Source organism: Strix uralensis, chromosome 23 (assembly GCF_047716275.1).
Source record: "Strix uralensis isolate ZFMK-TIS-50842 chromosome 23, bStrUra1, whole genome shotgun sequence".
In the NCBI taxonomy this organism is placed as follows: Eukaryota; Metazoa; Chordata; class Aves; order Strigiformes; family Strigidae; genus Strix; species Strix uralensis.
In genome coordinates this window covers 6084405-6104101 of record NC_133994.1, presented here as the reverse complement: position 1 = coordinate 6104101, position 19697 = coordinate 6084405, and the positions used below count along the sequence as shown (strand labels likewise).

General features: G+C 49.4%; 1 protein-coding gene across 1 annotated transcript; it reads left to right on the top strand.

Annotated features, from left to right (window-relative positions):
- Position 1: 1 nt before the first annotated feature.
- LOC141953854 (F-box only protein 2-like) lies at positions 2-5891 on the top strand. The gene is made up of 6 exons (XM_074892742.1): positions 2-101; positions 1662-1937; positions 3037-3163; positions 3261-3356; positions 3747-3882; positions 4278-5891. The coding sequence occupies exons 2-6, from the start codon at positions 1688-1690 to the stop codon at positions 4410-4412; spliced, it is 744 nt and encodes a 247-aa protein (XP_074748843.1). The 5' UTR covers positions 2-101; positions 1662-1687; the 3' UTR covers positions 4413-5891.
- Positions 5892-19697: the final 13806 nt, after the last annotated feature.

Here is a 19697-nt window from a genome sequence, read left to right as displayed (position 1 = left end):
GGGCGGCGGGGGCGGTCCGTGGCCTCCCCCCGCCCCTCCGGCGCGGCCCTTTAAGAGGGAGCGCGGCCCGGCCCGGCCCGGCCCAGCGAGCAGCGCCTCAGGTAAGGTGGGTCCTGCCGGGGGGGTGCGGGCTCCCCCCGGGCAGCGCGGGAGGGGGGCACAGCGCGAAGAGGGCCGGGAGGGGGCGCGTAGGGAAGCGGAGCGCGCCCCACGGGATGGAAGGACCCCGGGAGATCCACCGAGCGGCTGTAAAGGGCTGAGAGTCGGGGCGGGGAAGGACGGACAGGACAGGGACAGGGACAGGGACAGGCAGCCGGGGACCGTCAGCCCTGGCCGGAGCGCCGGGGAGTCCCCGCTGAGCAAGGAGAGGGGTGATGCTCCGTCACCGGGCAGGGAGCGGGTGAGGCCTGGGAAATCCCTGCAGGAGATGAAACAGCAGGAGCTATCTTCTTTTTTTTAAAAAAATAAAAATAAAAATTACATTTTACCCTTTAGGACTGCGGTTGAGGTTGGAAAGGGGGATGGGAAAGGGGAAATCCCCAATGCTACCCCCATAAAAGCCAGGGAATTTTAAATAACAGTTTCCTCCTGCTGTCTGCAGTGCAGATAGAGGACACGTGACAGCTCTGCATCTGAAACATCTAGATTTAGGATGCTGTTAGAGTAGCAACTCCCCATTTCTCCCCTCCCTTGCCAGATTCGTCACCGCCACATTTCATCAAGCAGCACGTCAGGCTGTTTCACCTGCTCTGGTCCTGGAGCTCTCTTTGGCTCAGTGACACTCCCGAGGAGTTTGGCTGCACCTGTGCAGTTCACTGCAGTCCCAGCAGCTTCCCAGCATCAGGACTGAGCTGGGATAAAAGCACTGACACAGTGCACCCCACACAGGTGATGTGGGCTCTGAATCTGCATACTCATCCCTCCTTATTCCTGCAGGTCCTGGCCCCAGAACTCAGGACAACAGAGTGGTGTTGGGAGTCAGAGTGCAGAATTAGCATATGAAGTTAAAGCACACACTTCTGACTTAATTGCTCAGGTTATAAGGCCATAGAAAAAGGAATATTAGGGAATATCAACTGAATTAGTTTCAGTTATGCTCAGACCTATACTTTATACAGGCTCATGACTAAGGAGATTAAGTGCCAGCCCCTTGAGGGAAAGCTTTTCAGATATAGAAGGAACCACTGCAAATGCGGTTGGCAAGACGCTCGCCACTGATATTTAGGGACTGCTCTGCAGCATTTGGTATCTGTGATGCTCTTAAAGGCAGAACACCCAGATGCCTCCTTCTGCAGAAGAAGTCATTACTAAGAAGCTGATTTTGCAGCAGCAGAGATTTCTGGAAGGACTGATTCCAGTCTGGGAAACTGGCAAACTGTCCACAATTGCAGATGTCAGCTACTTGCATTTTGTGGATGGATTTAACTAAGGGCTTCACTTAGAACATAAAATATTAATCTACTCACGTGCTTCAGGGTATTGACTTAATAGGGGTCAGGAGGCCTTGAGGTTGGGGAGCAATCTATGCCCCCACAGTCATGCTTTCAGATAACATGCTTATTTTCCATTTTTTCTAATGCATCGGTGTTTGACATCACTGAGGGTGAGGGACCCCGTGTCCAAAGGACCACTGTGTCACCACTCCTTTCCTCCTTTCTCAGAAAGCTCCATCCAGCCTGGCCCAAGGATGGAGTCCCTCCCTGAAGCAGTCCTGATCAGAATCCTGGCTTCCATACCTGCGGTGGATTTGGTGCTGGCGTGCCGCCTGGTCTGCTGCCAGTGGAAGAACCTGGTCGATGGAGCTGCGCTTTGGATCCTGAAGTGTCAGCAGGAAGGTCTCACTGGAGCAGAGTCACAGGAGGATGCAGAGAACTGGCAAAACTTCTACTTCCTGAGCAAGAAAAGGAAGAATCTCATCAAGAACCCATGTGGTGAAGGTGAGAGACAAGCATAACAAGCCCCAAGGTTTCACAGAGATGACCAGTCACTGGAAATTTGGCCTCTCCAGTCTTTGGAAAAAGATCTTAGTGGCTATCAGGTTGCAGCACTTTCCTCTTGCCCAAGAATCAAATGACTTAATGCATGCTGTCAAATCATTTAACGGGCATGAGGCCCTTGCAAAGGGCTCTACTTGACACCAATTTTATATAAGCCCCTGCAGGGGTCCAAATCACATTTGAGACACAAAAACGTCCTTTGCAGAACCTGTCCAGTGCAGTAACGGTAGTAGCATCTGCATTTCTAGATCGCTTCTTGCCAGACTATGACAGGAAAGATCAAGCCTTTCCCCACTCAGGAGCCAGTCTGCCCCTAGCTCACCAGGCACTTCAGGCTCCCCCTCCTTGAAGCAGCTCAGGCAAATCTTGTTTGTACCCTCCTTACTACAGCCCATGTTAGAGCTGTGCACGTACCCCATTTGCCATTATTCTGATTATCTATGAACTTCACTTACCAGATCTACAAGATGCTTAGCAAAAAGCAGCAGTAATCAAGCCTCACAACCTGAGCAGCAACAAATACATTTCACACATGATAGACCAAAGCAATATCCACACAGCTTCTCCATTTTGTTTACAGATTATTTTTCTGAAAGCTTTTCCACCACCCAGGTTCCCTCTGGCTAAGACCAGAAAAGCCCAGTGTTTAAGGCCATACTACTTCTAGAAATACCATTTAGCAATTTCAAAAATGTAGACATAAAGCAATCAGCATCTCTCCCCAGGCTACTCCCATGTTATGACACTCAAAGTGCTGACACGCAGTTCAGAGTACCTAAATAATTTCACTGGAGGACCTTCTTAAATAAACCCACATGTACGTAGCCCTTTTGGTGGGGAACGTTTTCAGTTCAGCCAGACTAAAGGTTTTTGCCTAACCTTTATTTAACAAACTTCTCCATAGTCTACATACAAAATGAGTGCTGCATCTAAGAGCGTACCTTTCACAAGCCAGGGGAGGGTTCTAGGGGGAGATGGACAGCTTCCCCAGGCCCACAGAAACAAGGACTCATCAGAGTCTCTTTTCTGCCATTTGCAGAAGACTTGCAGCACTGGGGAGAGGTAGAGAATGGAGGTGATGGCTGGAAAATTGAAGAGCTCCCTGGGGACTTTGGAAAAGAATTCCCTAGAGAAGAAGTCCATAAATACTTTGTTACATCTTATGAGTAAGGCTGCTTTCTTCTCTTATTCAGGAAAGGGGACATTTTTGGTTCCCTCAGTCCCAGGAGAAACTATGATACCAGTTAACGTCTTGCATTTCAGGTGGTGTCGAAAGGCTCAGGTCATTGACCTTAGGGCTGAGGGCTACTGGGAAGAGCTGATGGATACAACCCAACCTAAAGTTGTGGTGAAAGACTGGTAAGTAGCAAGGATGATTCAGAAGGCAGACAGAGAGTCAAGAAAGAGAAGGGAGGGCAGGGAGGGGCATACACCTGTGCTGGGCATTAAAACCTCAGCTGCCAGGATCCCCGAGATGTGGGACTGGGCTTGGTCTTGGCTTACAGCACCACAGGCAGCTCCCACAAGCTTCAGACTGTCGGTGCATATGGCCTCTAAAAACCAGGTTCTTGGTGTGAAGGAGGGGAGGTGGTGGGTCAGGGTAAGAACCATCACAGATTTCCACCTCAAGCCAAGGCCCCGGTAACTTGATGAGATCAGTGGAACCTGCATTCAGCAAGATACAGCTGCGTGCTCTGGCTCTTTGCAGAGTTGGCACAGGTAAGGCCAGCAGCTTGGCTCTCTGTGCAGGTATGCAGGACGCAGTGATGCCGGCTGCCTCTACGAGCTCTGTGTGAAGCTGCTCTCAGAGAACGAGGATGTTCTGGCTGAGTACAAGAGTGAGACTGTTGCCATCCCACAGGACAATGACGCCAGCTGGACTGAGGTGAGTTGAAGCTGTGGGCTCAGCCAGTGACACCCAACCTGCATGAATCAGGAATATTTTCAAGCAGAGAGAAGCAGGAGAGTTCTCCTGGAGAAGGTGGCTGTCATGTTCTGTGGAGCCTGTGACTGAACAAAGGGATTATACTGGGAGACTACCTTACATAAAAGTAACTTGCTGAGCCACCACTGCAGGTGTAAGATAAAGGAGAGGTTCAGTGGCCTCTGAACAACAGTGGGGTCAAAGCTCCTTCTAGTAACTCCCACTAGTAAACGTCCTCATTGTTACCCAAGCTGGTAGGTATGGCTCGGGCAGGTGGGGTCAAAGGCTCTGTGCACTAAAGAAGGTTCATGGTGGTTTGACGCTTACCAACAACCATTTTGTCTCTTGTCCCAAAGATCTCCCACACCTTTTCCAACTACGGGCCTGGGGTCCGCTTTGTCCGCTTTGAACACGGTGGCCAGGACACGCTCTTCTGGAAGGGATGGTACGGCGTCCGTGTTACCAACAGCAGCGTGACAGTGGAGCCGTAGCCGTGCTCAACTGGGGCCTGCATGCTGGAGCCGGCTGCCCTCGGGGCATCCCCTGGCCATTGGATGGTTTCTGCATGGTGCTACTGCCGGGCTGTAGAGCATACACCCTTCTGCGTATGAACGTGCGTGCAAGGCGCCAGGGGCCACCATCCATCTTTCCTCAAGAGGACTATGCAAAGAATGTGAATCGATTTCTGAACGCACCACATGAGACAGCCTCGCCGCTTGCACAGATGTTCTCTGTCAGACAGGACATCACCTAAAAGTCCTGCAGACATTACTGCTCTCCTAAGCCACCAACCCCTAGCACCCAGCCGAACTAGACACCCCTCCTGCCTGCTTCCCAGAATTGGGCACCCCTTAACTTTAAGGGGTACTTTGGGCATATTTTCTGGAAGTTAAAGAATGGAAGAAAGGAAGAAAGAAAAGCATAGACTTCATGTCTGAGAAAATACCAGGGAAACCCAGAGCCCTGTCACATCTGTCACCAACCGCTTCCATGACCCGCAGCGAGACCCTTAGCTTCTCCCATCCATAATCAATAGTTGTCATTGCTGGCCACATAGGACCCCTACCTTGGCTGCCAAGTGCTAGTAGTTTAATTTTTAGTGATAATGCAAGGTGATAGGGCAATTCTTTTTTCTTACACTGTTCCCAGCATCTATTTATCAAGGGAAGTGTTGGGAACTGAAACCTCTCTGGTGTCCAACCCTGGGGCTTCATTTGGCTCCCTCAGACAGATGGCAACTGAGAGTAATTGCTGGGAGAGAGACAAAGACTTAGGGAAATGGGTTAGAAGCAAATTGGTGAGGGGGTCCAGGAACAAATGAAAACAAACTCCCCTATCCCTTCCTGGCCTCTGTGTGCTTCATGCAACAAGCACCCTGGTCATCCAGTATGACTCCTTGCAGGCAGGAGATAATCTTCACGCAGAAAGCTGTGCTTAGCCCCACTTGATCCCAGTTCTTCCTGCCTGCTAACAGTGTCTGCAAAAAGGACACGTCTGCCTCCACTCCATATGCTCACTGACAAGACAGCACTTCATGTGTACTCCCACTAGTGCCTCTTGATACCTCTCAGGGCTGTGAGCCACCATCCTGAACAAAGACACCTAAGCTTCCCCGAGCTAAGCCTGTCCCTGCTAGTTAGTCCTCTCAGAAGAGCTTCCCCTCAATAGAGCTGGTGTTGCGTAGAGAGACGGGTGCTTACATTTTTGTGTCCATCTGTCTTCCCTTCCTGGGCTGCTGACATGTACATACTTGAATGCCACTTTGCATCAAAGTGCACCATTGCAAGTGCAGTCTACTACTACCCGTAGCCAAAGGAGAGAGCTTCCGAGCTGGCCACTTTGTGCACGCTCTGCTTCATCGGGCTTGCTGCACCTGGGTGCCTGGGGCACAGCGGCCTTCCAAACCACAGCCATGCCCAGGCAGAGTCCAGGCAAACACAATAAAATGACACGGTTGTGTGTGGATCTTCCCTTGTGTGCTGGGTATTTGTGTCCTGTGCTTAAGCACGCTGCTTCTGTTCACCTGTGTGATGCAGGGAGATGTCAGCCAGGCCCGTCCAAAACCCAGGAGCTGTTGTATCTTGTGTAATACCGTGAGTCTCACAGAAAGAGGTACATGCTCTGTTCCCTGACCCAGCAGCCTGAACCTGTCAGAAGCACCTGATGGGCAACGGGTCTGCAGAGCAGCAGCAGGCAGAGGTGCGCTTAGAACATAGCGGGAGTTCATGCAAGGCCCAGAGGAGCTCCAGGAAGGCCCCTGCACAGCCCCGCCCTGACAGATGCCTTCCAGATCACCTGTGACTGACTGCCCCTCTGCTGTGAGCTCAGCCTTGGTTCTGACCTAGGAGAGACCAGGACCAGTTCAGAATTTAACTCTTTCCCCTCCATTACCCCTGCACACAGTCACACAATGCCGCTTTATTCACCACAGCCTTTAATGCAGCTGACAAAGTTGCTAGTTAGTATTCAACTCGCTGCCAACTCTGTCCCACAGAAGTGAGGCCTCTGTCTGTCCCTAAGGAATCAGTACAGCAAGGGGATCAATATTACACATCTTGATGCAATTGTTAAACTGAACCTTTCCTAAACCATCATCTCACAGTCAGGATAAACCCCAGGATTAAGCCTTCAGATATTGTGTCCCTTGTTACAGGGTAGGACCATGGTCCCCACTCTAGCCTTATCTAGGCTGAACTACTAAATGCACGCAGCTTCCCCAGCAGCTCTGCTACCACCAATGCAGCTGCCCGGGGGCTTCCCCCGCCACACTTCATGCCAGCAGGCCTGATGTTCACCTTGGCTCTTGGGGGCATCCTGCAAAGCTGTCCTGACCTTCCCGCTCACCTCCAAGGGCAGCTTTCCAAGACACTCAATGCCTTGCAGCTTCACTGCAGAGAACAGCTCCCTCTTGCAAAAGCTGCTGCTGGCCTCAGGGGAGCGATTACGCATTGCATTCAGCCACATCAGTGCTAGAGTCCCAAAGCAAGCCTGGGTACTTGGAAGAAAAAAAGTCTTGCTCACATTATAAATATTTTGTTCCAAATGCCTTTTGAATTTTGATCAAATACCAGAAGTCTGAACACATCGAAATCTGCACCATACACCAGTTCCAAGATGATGTCAACTCATCTGTCAAAGATGAACAGAGCGCAGAAGGTTAATGGGTTCTCACATGTTACAGACTTCATGGAAATTGAGACGATGCAATTTCATAGGATTACAGGAAGGCAGTGTAACTGTGACAAAAGGGTTTAGAGGTATTAAAGCTCCCAGCCACCGAAGGGCTCTATCACACACAGCTTCAATGGGAGTTCCTTCTGCTTTCTGTTGTGCCAACACCAGCAAGTGGCTGTGTGATACTACACAGCAGCTTTTGGGAACACTGATGACCAATGCAGACGAGTGCGCTGTACAGACAGAAAGTCTGTCCCCCAAGTAATTGAGAACAGATACTCTCATCACCCAGACTTAGAGTAGAAATCTGAGCATTAAAACACAAAAACTGAGTGTTGCTGGAGCATTCATGCTGAAGAAAAAAAAACCAAACTAAAACCACACGAAAGGGGCTTCTCCCAGTCCTGAGCATGGCAACAAGAGCTGTAAAAAGGGCTCTTATTTCCTTTGCACATCAACCCCACAGCTCACTGCAGCCATCTCTGGGGCAGACCACTGCTGAGCTTAGGAGTGAGCTATGCTGCACAGAGAATGGAAATGTCCTCCAAAACACCCTACGTTGGAACAAAACAGCTGGGGGCTGAGAACTGGAGAGTTTAAGATGCAAACTACACTCTTGGCCAAGACACCATCAGGAACACACCTCTTACCCTGGCTGCTTTAACACTTGGAGGCACTAAGGGAAGCCCTAGATACAGCACTCCATACTCCACCAGCCCCTTGCTGCTCTCAGCAGCTGGCATCTGACATCCTGGGTAGCCAGTTGCCTCTTGGTGGCTGCAGTTGTACGAGATCCCACTGTAATTTTCTTTTCTACAAAGACCACCACAGGTAGTCCTGGCTATAAATGCCACTAAACTTACAAGGTTGGTGTTGGTTTTTTTCTTCATAATAGCTTCTACAGCAAGTCTCTTGCAGAGGAACAGAACAGAGCAAAATGGGGCCCTGGCAAGGAAGCACTAGCATACATCTCTTGTCAAGTCTAATTGAATTTTTTCTATATGAAGCATCTATTATTACCCACCTGGGGGGTCTGTGGACAGATGGAGGAGTTTACTCCCCCACCAGGCATTCAAGACTGGGGATAGGAGAGGAAAAAAAAATAAAATCTATCTGACAATTCCCTGTTGCTTGCAGCCCAGCTGTTCTAGTCAGTTGTAAAAGGGAAGAAGGTTTAGGAGATTGATTCCTCCTAAATCAAACAGCTTGTAGGGGCTGGGAATGGCACCTTGTGAAAGCCAGGATAGCAGAGCCTCAGCCACACCTGTGGCAGGGGCTGCCAGCCTAAAGCTGCAGCCAAGATGGTTACAAATGGGATGGAAAGCCAGTGACTTATCCTTTCATTTGGGCCCACAAGCCTGTCAGGAGTAGAAAACCTCTGAAGAACAGGAAAACACTGGGATAGTGAAAAAACATCCCCTGGGCATACACCTCCCTTTGCAGCTCAGACATGGCCATTCCCGTGCCTCCTTCATTCCTGCCCCACACCACACAGATATCTCGGAGAAAAACAAAGTCCACGGGTGAGCAGCGTTGGCGCTGAACTAACTCGATTCCTGCCTCTCCTTCCATCCAGCTAGTTTCTCCTGGTGTCCTTAGGGCAGTGACTGCCCCGTCTTTCTCAGTCTCCTTACCTGTTAGGGAAAAAAAAAAAAATAAAAGAGCCTAGATGCTTTCCTCCTGGGGGAGGTGCTTTGGAGTTAGAGAGAACAGCTATAGCGAGTTCAACTGGGAAGTCTGATGGAAGCTGGAAAGTGTAACTACTGCCCAAGACAGCTGCCAGAGAGAGCTGAGCTCCTTACACAGCAGCCTGCACATAAAACAACGGTACCTGGGCAAGCCAGAACAGCATAGATGTGGTCAAGATTGGCACATGAGGAAGAGATGTCACAGGAACAGAAAAGCCAGAGCCAGCCAAGCATGCACACAAGCACGCTTCTGGGCTGGGAGTCAGCCCGCCTCATTTTTCATGGAAGAGAGTTTTGTCTCATGCAAAGAAAGATTGCAGCAGAGATGCCCGACTGCCTTTACTCCATCTCCCCAGCAGCTCTGGGCCCCAGCCAGCTGGCAGCACCCCAAGCCCAGCGCTCTGAACGCAGCCCTGCGTGCAGTCCACGCAGGGGCAACACCAAAACCCTCCCGTGACTATGGGCCCGATCCCTCCCCACGACCCTCGGCACGGCTGCTGAGCGTGGTGACAGCAGATGGCACTCGGGCTGCAGGCTGTGAGCCCGGGGAGCTGCGGGAGCCCATGCCGAGAGATGGGCAGAAGAGGTGCGAGCGTACCACTCCAAGGGTTGCATTTACGGGCTTATTTCTTACCGCTGCCCCGTGTTTCTTCTGGCTGCAGCTTAGGCTCAAGTTAGTGTTTTCTCCTCTTCTCATCCCGTTTTTCAGAGCAGCTTTTGCTATACAGACCCTAATGTTTGCCCCTGCCATCGGGGACACCCCATGCATTCTGGCAGTACGGTTGCCTCTTGGGCAACAGACACTCACAGCACACTTGTTTTGGATGCAGGCAGCCTTCTCAACTGTAACGTGCTAATCAGAGAGCAGTGAAAGCTTTCCTGAACACAGAGCAATTTGATTGGAAGCAGCACAACTCGCCCAACGCTATCCTAGGGCATTGATTTATTAAGAGTATTGCTCAAATCAGGAACACTCCTTTCCTCGCAGAGTATCTTCTTACCTTAATCCAGCCCACGAGAATCACAAGAATCACACCCAGAGCCGTGGGGCTGTCTCCATCCTTGTCTACACTGTGCCCAGGCACACACAGCCACTCTGCTACCTGCCTTGCATGCAAAGTTCAGCAGCCCTCCCCAGCAAAGCAAGAGCCCCAGCAATATCACACACCCCCTTGGCTAACCTCCCTTAGAGCAACTCCTCTGGCGCTGGTGTCCGTGCAGACCCATAACCACAGCACAGTCAGTGTTCCCAGAGGGGCCACGATAAAGTCATAAGGGTTCTTGCTGGGCTGATGGATCGTGGTGGAACACATGAACTGCAGCAGGAACAGGGAGGGGAGCCGGCTTCGGCAGTGAGATGCCTCCCACTGAGCGTGTTGCAGATGCGGATGCCACGTTCAGAACCAGGGGAAAGGGAACATGCTGTGAACAGCTCTGAGCCAGCTGCCTGGCGGGGACAGGGGACAAGGGGAGCCTGGTTAGTGGGAGGGGTTGTACGAGCACTCTCAGCTAAGGGCACTGAAGTGCACAGGGGTAGGTAAAGCCCCAGGCACGTGCACGTGTCCACAGCCACGCAGAGCATTCCAGAAACCACCAACGTGGCCTTCCTGTGCTGCCAGGGCCAGGATGTCCACAGACTGCCACAGGGAACTGGCACAGCCTCTCACCTGGCATCAAACCAGACTCACCTCTGGCTGGTGCTGCCACAGACCCCAAAACATTTCCTTTTGGCTTCCCATACCTCTTTTCCACATGCATGCCCAGGGTTGTCAGTGCATAAGGAGCTATGGGAGCTAAGAGCATTGTGGCCCACTGCCCTGTGGGAAGAGGCCAGTTGTCCTGACCACAAAGCTTCTTTGAGGAAGGGCAGGAGATGAAGGTAGAGGAAGGAGGATATCAGAGCTCTGCTACTTGCAGTCCTTCCAAAAGGTCCTGAAGTCAAGCAGTGCCATTTCCACCTCACCACACATGCAGCTCCTCTCGTTAATATTGACACATGAAGCACTGCAAAACGAAGCAGATAAAATCCCGATCCAGATATGAGTAATGACTTTGCATTTTTTTGTAAATTAAACCTAATCTTGTGTTGACTGTGCTATACAAGGAGAAATAATGAAACAGATTAAGATGAGATCTTGTTCACTCTTGCTGAACAAAAGCCAATTAATTGCCAGCAGGATTATTGTGAAGTCTTTCTCGTCTTAGACAAATACAATCAGATAGAGTCTAGGTGCTGGTGGAAGAGCCCTGCTCATTGGAGCGATAACTCTGCCTGGACAGATGAGTACGGTGCAGAGACTCAGTTAACCACATGGAGACTCCTACCTTGCTTTTTCCCCAGTCTCTCTTGCCAATTTGCACACAGGAGATGCTTTAGAACCAACACGCATCCCCCCAGCCACACAACCCAGGCTTGCCTACTCTAACTCCCCTTCTCCTGTCTGTGGCAGATACTCCCTATCCGTACATCACTCCTGACACAGATTCATCTAGCCTTTTTTCAAAGCTTTCTGGCTATGAAGGCTTTACCCCCTGCAAATCCTTTTTTACAGTCCTTCACCATGCTGAGATGTTTCCTCTCTGTTATCCAAGATAAAGCTCTGCTGCAGTCTCTCTGCTACTTGCCTGGTCCACAGCAGAGCCACCTTCTACCTATCTGTCTACCATGATGACAATCAAAGAGATCATTCCTGCCTCTTCTCATCTGTCCTGTTCCTGATATAAGATGGAAATTTGGGGAAAAGCAGGGATTGTAGGGAAAGGATCTAATGTCATTGCTCTCCCGGGAAAACAAGGGAAGGCTTGGCACAAGGACTGACTATGGGATTTGATGAAAGCCTTCAGCACTGCAAGGCATGTCACTTGGGAGAAATTCATGCACTGCTGGGTACATTCACCACCATACAGGAGCCCTACGCCACCACTAGCCTGTGGGACACAAGGAAAGATGCAACAGATGTTGTGGCACTGAAGGGTGAACAGTTGTCACAGAGAGGCACATCCTGGTTCTTAGCTGGGAAGCTTCAGGATAGGAAGAGAAACCAAGACCAGCATGACTGGGAAAAGGGGAACAGCTGTGCTTTACTCACTGTCCCACTCCACCAGCAGAGTAAAGGTAAGAGCTACCCTACCCTGCCAGTTCATGACAATCCCCACTTTTCTGACAGTACCAAGAGCTCCACGCATCCCACCAGGGAAAGAATCTGTAACAGCTAGAAATAAAAGGTATTGAGTGAATTTGTGGACAATTTACTTGGAGAAAATACTTCTTACTTTCACAACAGGTTAAAAAAATAAAAAGTAAAATTAAACCCTGTCAAAGCCTGCAGCATTCTCATTGACAGACAAAAATGACTTAACAGAAAAAAAATGGGCAGGGAAAGCGATTTTCTTTGCCTGCATTGCCAGGGGAATTAAATCTTGTTTTTTTCCCCGTCACCACCAAGTGGAATAATCCAATATATTAAAGCTAATGTGCTTCTTGTATTTATTGCTGTGTATTTGACCTAACAGAGTTTTATTCCTACATTAAGAATAAAACCATTCCGGAAGGCAAGCCGCAAAGCTGTAGATCAATTACTACCTTCTCCAACAGCTGAAAAGTGAGTTATTTCTTGTAAAAGGAAAAAAAGTAGAAAAATAATAATAAAAATAAAAAAAACTCCTTTCCCCTTGTGCAATGAGTTCTGCACTGCAGATCTGGGGAAGTTAGGAAATATTGAATTTGGTTTCTAAGCAACATTTAAAAAAAAAAAAAAAATCAGGCAGCAGCCCCAGTTGCCCTTTTCAGATGCTTGTGTCCCCCGTCCTGCACAGCACCAACTCGCAGTCACCCACCATCGGTGGAGAGCAGGGCTTGGGAGATCAGAGAGCACAGCTCCAGCTCGTGTTTCCCACTGCGCCCTCAGGGACCATGTCGGGTTCAAGTGTGTCCATCAGTGAAGGATGCATAATAACCCATCCAAGGCAGCTCTTGTTGGTAAGCAAACAAAACCATGGGCACAAAGCCAAGAAACACAGCACTCAAGTGTGAGAGCATTAGGTACAAGGGGACAGAGGCCCGGGGATAACCCACTGATCCAAAATCACCAAAACAAACATGAAAACATTCCTTCTCGTATCCAGGTTTGGGGCAAGCCCACAGTTATGGCGAGCACAGGGTGTCACCCTGTCTGGGAGAGATTCAGCCCAGCACACACAAGCAGACCCCCTTCTTTCTCACTTGCAAGGCTCTGACACTTTGCTTCGGATGATTAACTGGCACACCTGGTTCTGGGGATCCCCAGAGGCAAACAAACAGCTCCTAGATGACACCACTGGGGACTGTTTGCTGGAATATCTGAGCTGAGACCCCTCAAATCAGCCTTTCACAGAGAGCAAGGAACACTAATACTTACTGATGCCACTGTTTCTCAGGCATGGGCTACACCACCTGGCACAGGGGGTGCTGAAAACCTATCATGGTACATTTGGAGAAGCAGAGGACTTGACTTTTCTAGAAATTTTAATGGTTGCAGTGATTATGAGGAAAATCAGATAAAACAAAGGAAATTATACTGATTTGTTGCTGGGTGTTTTAGCTCAAAGAAATGAGAAGCTGCTGTACTTACAGTTTGACTCACCTTATAGAAAAGGAGATGCTGCTCATAGACAATTATGACAGTCAGTGCTTCTGTTCTTAGCAGAGTGTTTGGGATTCAGTATGGATGGAAAAGAGGTGAGGAAAGGGGCTTTGATAAAGGCAGGCAAGTCTAAAAGGCAAGATCATCTTTAAAAAAAAAAAAAAAGCATGGGATGCATTAGTTCCTGATCTGTATCTAGACAGTTCTTGCTCCATGAACAAGGGCCATGATATACTTATGTGCTTCTGAACTATCAGCAGATTTTATTACTCTCTATGAGCTATTGGCCCTATTTTAGCACAGGGATGGCAGAGACCTAAGCATGGCTTAGCTAGGGGTCACACAGGAAGCCTGCAGGTACAGCAAGAATTCCAAGCCCACAGCCCTGTTTTCTGAAGCACATTGCCTCCCCAGCCAAGCCTCATTCACTGCTTCATACAGCCTCCAACACAGCATGTGGCCATGCAGAATAAAAGTTTGGACATGACCAGCATACATTAAGAAAAAAACATTTCAATTGTTATGATTTCAGTAAGACAAAGCCATTCCTCTAAGTGGACTCCCTTATGCTATGATAACATGGACAGAGCTTAAGACAATTTGAATAGAAGTAACTATGAATTCCTATACACGCATAAGTTCCAGTTACATTTAACTGCAACCTTCAGCTCAAATGCAACCAGTAAATCTGAACAAACTAGTCTTTTTAATAGCTTTTTTGAAGGTTTTTTCCTGCTGCTTTTTTAAAGCTTCGAATAACTGTTTTGTGCATGCAGCCCCACCTGCCTGGGAATTTTTAAATTCTTGAGCAGGACAAGAGCTCTCCCTTCATGCACACTCCATCTAATCCTTTTATTTATTGTGCTTTTTTCCCCCGCATGCAAAATGAATGACATTTCATCTCATTTCCAAGCCCTATCACTGTCCAGGTCAACCTCCCTCAATAACAATACCCAGTTGGAGTCAGGTGGGAATCCACACAAGCTCTCCCTTCCCGAGCACATCACTGCTGCACATCTGTGTGGCAGAAAGCAGCTGAAAGGGTTATGTCCAGCAGGTAGAGAAACAGCCAGGAAATACCCCAGGGTGTCTGGAGAGTGTCTGCCACATGAGGCAAAAAAAGGGATCACGCTGCCTCTTGTCAGAGGGTGGCACAGCTCAACGTAGTGACATCTGTCTGCAGGGCACGGGATGCCTGTCCTGCCCAGGCGGTGGATATTGGTGCCAGCCAGTGAACACCCCTGAGCCAAGAGCTGCCAGGCTTCAGCAACACACCCTGGGTCTCCTCCCTTATGGGTTACACTCATCAGCCATGCTACAGCCTTCCCCTACACATAGACAAGGAGCAGCTGCCTGCAGACACCTCCGAACTGCCTGAATAATTTAATAATGCCCATTTCCCTTTCTTCCCACACTGCAGCCTGGCCAGACAGCTAACCTGCATCTCCAGAGAGCGTCAGAGCTAACAGAGGCAGAGGTACTGCTGTTTTCCTAATTACTTGTATACTACAACCCAGAAAGCCCAGCCAAGCTTTTCAGGCTCCTTTCAGGATCCTTCGGATCTTGAATAGGAAGAGGTCAGAATGGCCAAGGTGGGAGCAATTCCTGTCCAGGTGAACTGCTACCTTCCTTTGGACTGCGACTAAGTTTCATGCCTCAATTCACTTTGCACCTCTGGTCTTTCAAAATTCTTCAGGAGGCCTTTCTGGGAACTAGAGTCCTGCTCAGGTGTGCACCTCAAAGAGGCAGGCAGGCCTTGCACAGCAAGCACAAAAGCAGAGTGAGCACAATACAGGGGACATAACATACCACAGCCCGAGCTGACAGAGCCACGCGAAGAGCCACAGTGTCTTCTCTCTGCCCACAGGGTCCCAGAGAGGGCTTTGCTCCAGCCAACTGCCCTGCTCACAGGAGCAACTCTACAGGAACTGTTTCACAGCCCCATCTGCAATAAACACCCACTGCCAATTCACACCCTTTGATCCATTCTTCCCCTGACACCAGCAATCGCTCCCCTTTCTGGGTCTTACTTTCAGCTCTGCTCATCCCCCATACCAGGCTCCCACAGAAAGCTTGTCTTCATCAATATGCACAGCAGCAATTCCCCGGCTCATCTGCACAGGTAATCAGGAGTCTGAAGCTGGCCTCAGAGACCACGTAGCCTAATTAACTACTTGACACTATCACAGTCCCACCTGGAAACAGACCTGGAGAAATTACCCTATGTGTAGCTGCAAATCACTAGATAAGGATGAGTAACACCTTTAGAAAAACAGCAAATGCCCCATAAAAAACAAGAGGCAGAGCTTGCAACACCTGCATTTGTACAAAGTGCTAGGGTTGGAGAAAAAGAGAAAAAAGATAAAAACTCCAGTGAGAAGCAAATTCAATGCCTCCTGGCATGTGCAGGAATACCTGTGAATGCCAGGCTTGAGAGGTAGGCCTGTGCAAACCTCATGAAGTTCAACAAAGCCAAGTGCAAGGTCCTGCACATGGATCGGGCCAATCCCAACCACAAATCCAGGCTGGGCGAGGAGTGGATTGAGAACAGCCCTGAGGAGAAGGACTTTGGGATATTAGTGGGTGGAAAACTGTGAGCCAGCAATGTGTGCTCACAGCCCAGAAAGCCAACTGTGTGCTGGGCTGCACCCAGAGCAGTGTGGCCAGCAGGGCAAGGGAGTGGATTCTCCCCCTCTGCTCCGTCTTGTGAGACCCCCCTGCAGTGCTGGGTCCAGCTCTGGGGGCACCAACATCAGAAGGACACAGACCTGCTCGAGCGGGGCCAGAGGAGGCCACGAAGATGCTCGGGGGGCTGGAGCAGCTCCTCTGTGAGAACAGGCTGAGAGAGTTGGGGGGGTTCAGCCCGGAAAGGAGAAGGCTTCAGGAAGACCTTAGAGCAGCCTCCCAGGGGCTACACGAAAGCTGGGGAGGGACTCTTGGTCAGGGGTGTAGGAATAGGATGAGGGGTAACGGTTTTAAACTGTTTTAAACTAAAGTTGTGGCTGCCCCCTCCCTGGAAGGGTTCAAGGCCAGGTTGGACTGGGCTTTGGGCAACCTGGTCTAGTGAAAGGTGTCCTTGCTCATGGCGGGTGGGTTGGAACTAGATGGTCTTTAAGGTCCCTTCCAATCCAAACCATTCTGTGATTCTATGTACTGGACTGTAGGTAGGAGACATGTCACTGTCTCATTCAGGCACCCAACCCCAGAACAGACAGAACATGCTGACACAGACCAGCCTCTCTGCTTATCAGAGAACTCATGATGCAGAGGTGATAGGAATGTGGCCCAGATTTTGTCTGATGAACAAGGAGTGACACTGCTACAGGGCATGGATCCCACATACCACAACCTTGACCAAAAAAATCCAAGGGTATTACCCCAATATCCTTAGTACTTTGGGGATCAGTAACCTCAAGAGAGACCTAGTCCCAGGCCAAACTGCTGGCCTCCTTCCCAGTGTGGTCACCTGGGCTTTTGCGCATCCCACTGCAGTCTTTTCATCCCAAGCTCAGAGCCAGGGAAGGAACCAGGTGATAGACATCAAGGACAGCTTCGATATGAAACTAGACACCATCAGTCAATCACATCATGAGTCAATTGACAGAGAGTCCACTGAGGCATTCATTTGCCACCTGGAAATCTTTTAACCACAGCTCTGAAGACTGTTTAATGACAGGGATGTTTCTTTACACTGTCCTTCTTCGGAATTAATTTTAGCAGCTTCATTAGAAAGAATAAATAACAAAGGCACATGGCAAAGGACTCCTTGAAAGTCCAGGGGGACAAATTTCTCCTGTTCCTGAAGAGATCCTGGGGAAAAAAAAAAAAAAAAGGAAAAAAGAAAAAAGTGTAATGCTTCTGAAGAGATCGGTAAATAATGAACAGGAAAACCTTTCTCCAGCACTAAGTCAGTGGAGTTCCATGAATAATTCACAGCTGCTAAAGGGAAAAAATGAATAGAAATGCTTTCCTGCCTCCTGCGCTCTCCTTCCAGGACTAGCACAGCTGAGCTTGGAGGTTTCTCTCCTAGAAGTGAAGGGAGAGACTCCAGAGCATTTCTGAACACCTCTGTACTGCTGGGTTCAGTATGCTGCTCTGCACAGTCTCCTGCATGGCTGTTGAACACATCACTTCATCTTCAAGGTCTCAGATGCCCACTTACAGACCTTGAGACAACTCTACTGCCTGATCCTACCCAGACCAAGCACTGGGGAAAATAAATCCATGCACAGGGATGGTCATGGAGTGCAGCGAGGGCACAGGGCAGATGGCTGGCTGCTGACATCTTTCTCCACTGTGTGCCAGGCATCTCCGCTCTCCAGCTCAGCCAGCCAGGTCTCTTTAGTAAGAGCTCCCACCCCATAAGACAAGCCTGAAAGCTCCATTTAGCTGAGCTGCACTCTGTGGTTTATTCTTAACAAATAACAACACACTATCCTCTATAGCCCTTTTCATTCCCATAGCTCAGAAGGCTTTAAGCTTCCCAACAAGAATAAATGAGGTAATTAAACAGCAACACTCCTTTGAGGTAAGAGAAGGGTATTAAGAGATCCCCTCAGACCCCACTGAAATGCATCCACCTCTAGATGGAGGGGCTGGGAGGATAACACAAAACAGTTACGCAGACACATTTTGCTTCCCAGGTCCCCTCTAAATTTTGATCCAGTCCAGATTTTCTCAAATTATACTATTTAAAATTAAGCTTCCACCTTAAATACTATGAACAGCTTTTGTAATGCAGTTGGAGGAATTAGAACTCCTTGCCATTTTGATGACAGGTAAGAGACTTTCCAAGTCCTGGGGATTAAATTCACCAAAGCCCACAGATGTTAGATGACAATAGAGCTGGTATTCTCTCCTGGCAACTCTTACTGTTATGAGAGCCTAGCTTCGTATTCTTCACTTCATTGCATGTCCCTATAGGTTAGCTCATCCCCCCGCAAAGTTAAAAAAATCAAAGCAGTGCTCTGGACACAGAAAAATTTACCACTATCAAAGTTGTTCATGTGCTTTTTCTACACCAAGCTAGTTGCACAGGAACATAAACGCATGGGGGCTAACTTGGCAGTTTGCTTCTGCTCCTCCTGGCACCCTTATTCACTCACACAGCTCCCAGCACATGCCTGCACATGCCAGCAGGCTGTAAGCAACTGGTAGCCTCGGGCAGGCACTGCCTCGCCTCCTGCAATGACTGCAGGCAAATCCGGCTCACCCTTTACCACAGATGAGAGCACTGAGACCCAGGACCGACAGCAGGCAATAGGGATCTTCCGGAGCCCAGCAGCCTGGGTCAGCCCAGCCCCTGTGCCAGGGAAAGCATCAGTCTTTCAACACAAATGATCGACTGTGCAAAGCAGCTTCCATAGGGAAGCGGGAAATGAATTCCTCCCTGATCCCCCTCCTGAGCTCAGCTTATCCCTGAAGCATGAGATTCAATTACCCTTATCATTATTGTAGCTTGCCTTGCTAGAAATGTTATTAGCGGTGATGAAATTATCCAGTCCTGTTTTACACTAGAGAGAAACACAGGAGGCTCCCCACGACAGCTGTGAGGAAGCAGGCGCTCTCCTGGCAGAAGGGGAAAGGCTCTTCTCCAATTGCCACAGCAGCCCCTCCAGAGGAAGGCCTGGGACCGTGGCCTTAATTTATGCAACACTCATCACCGGCCTGAGGACCATAAGCACACACAACGGCTGAGTCATTCTGAACTACACCCTCACCCCAGCTGTGACTTACAGGTCTTTGCAGGAACACAGCATGCAGAGCCGGCTATTGACATCGCAACTCCAAATCCCACCCCCTTTTTGAGCTTTAAATAGGACTTTTCCAAATTGTATTACTTGAAATGAGTTTCCTTCATCAGTACAAGTGATCCTTGCCCCGTAATTGTGCTGGGCAGAACTCTAGTTATTTCACCTGGGTATGGAGGTTAACAGGAGATGTTTCTGACCTAGAGGAACATGAGCTTTGCTATGGAGGACTAGAAACACACCTGCCTCAAGAAAAATCAGGCAGGATTTTATTGCTGGAGATCAGGAAGTGATCTGGAAGCAGGCAACCCTATAGCTTCATCCTCTGAGAGCACCAGGTACCCAGACTGGCTGCCATACTGGGAGAGGAGAAAAGCAGGACCTGGGTGTGCAGGGTCACAAGGACCTGGAGACTACTGCACTGTGCACAGAGGGCCAGGCAAGGGACAACACATCCTGCCTTCCAGGGCCGCTTACCAGGCATTACTAAGTAAAGAGCAGCTGTGTCAACGTCACAAGCAAGACCACAGACTAGCCTCGGG

Bases quoted from the DNA above. Each gene is read 5' to 3' on its own strand.
- LOC141953854 (XM_074892742.1), top strand. From the start codon at position 1,688: ATGGAGTCCCTCCCTGAAGCAGTCCTGATCAGAATCCTGGCTTCCATA. The intron at 3,164-3,260 runs GTAAGGCTGCTT...CTTGCATTTCAG, and splicing joins TACTTTGTTACATCTTATGA to GTGGTGTCGAAAGGCTCAGG. The intron at 3,883-4,277 runs GTGAGTTGAAGC...CTTGTCCCAAAG, and splicing joins ATGACGCCAGCTGGACTGAG to ATCTCCCACACCTTTTCCAA.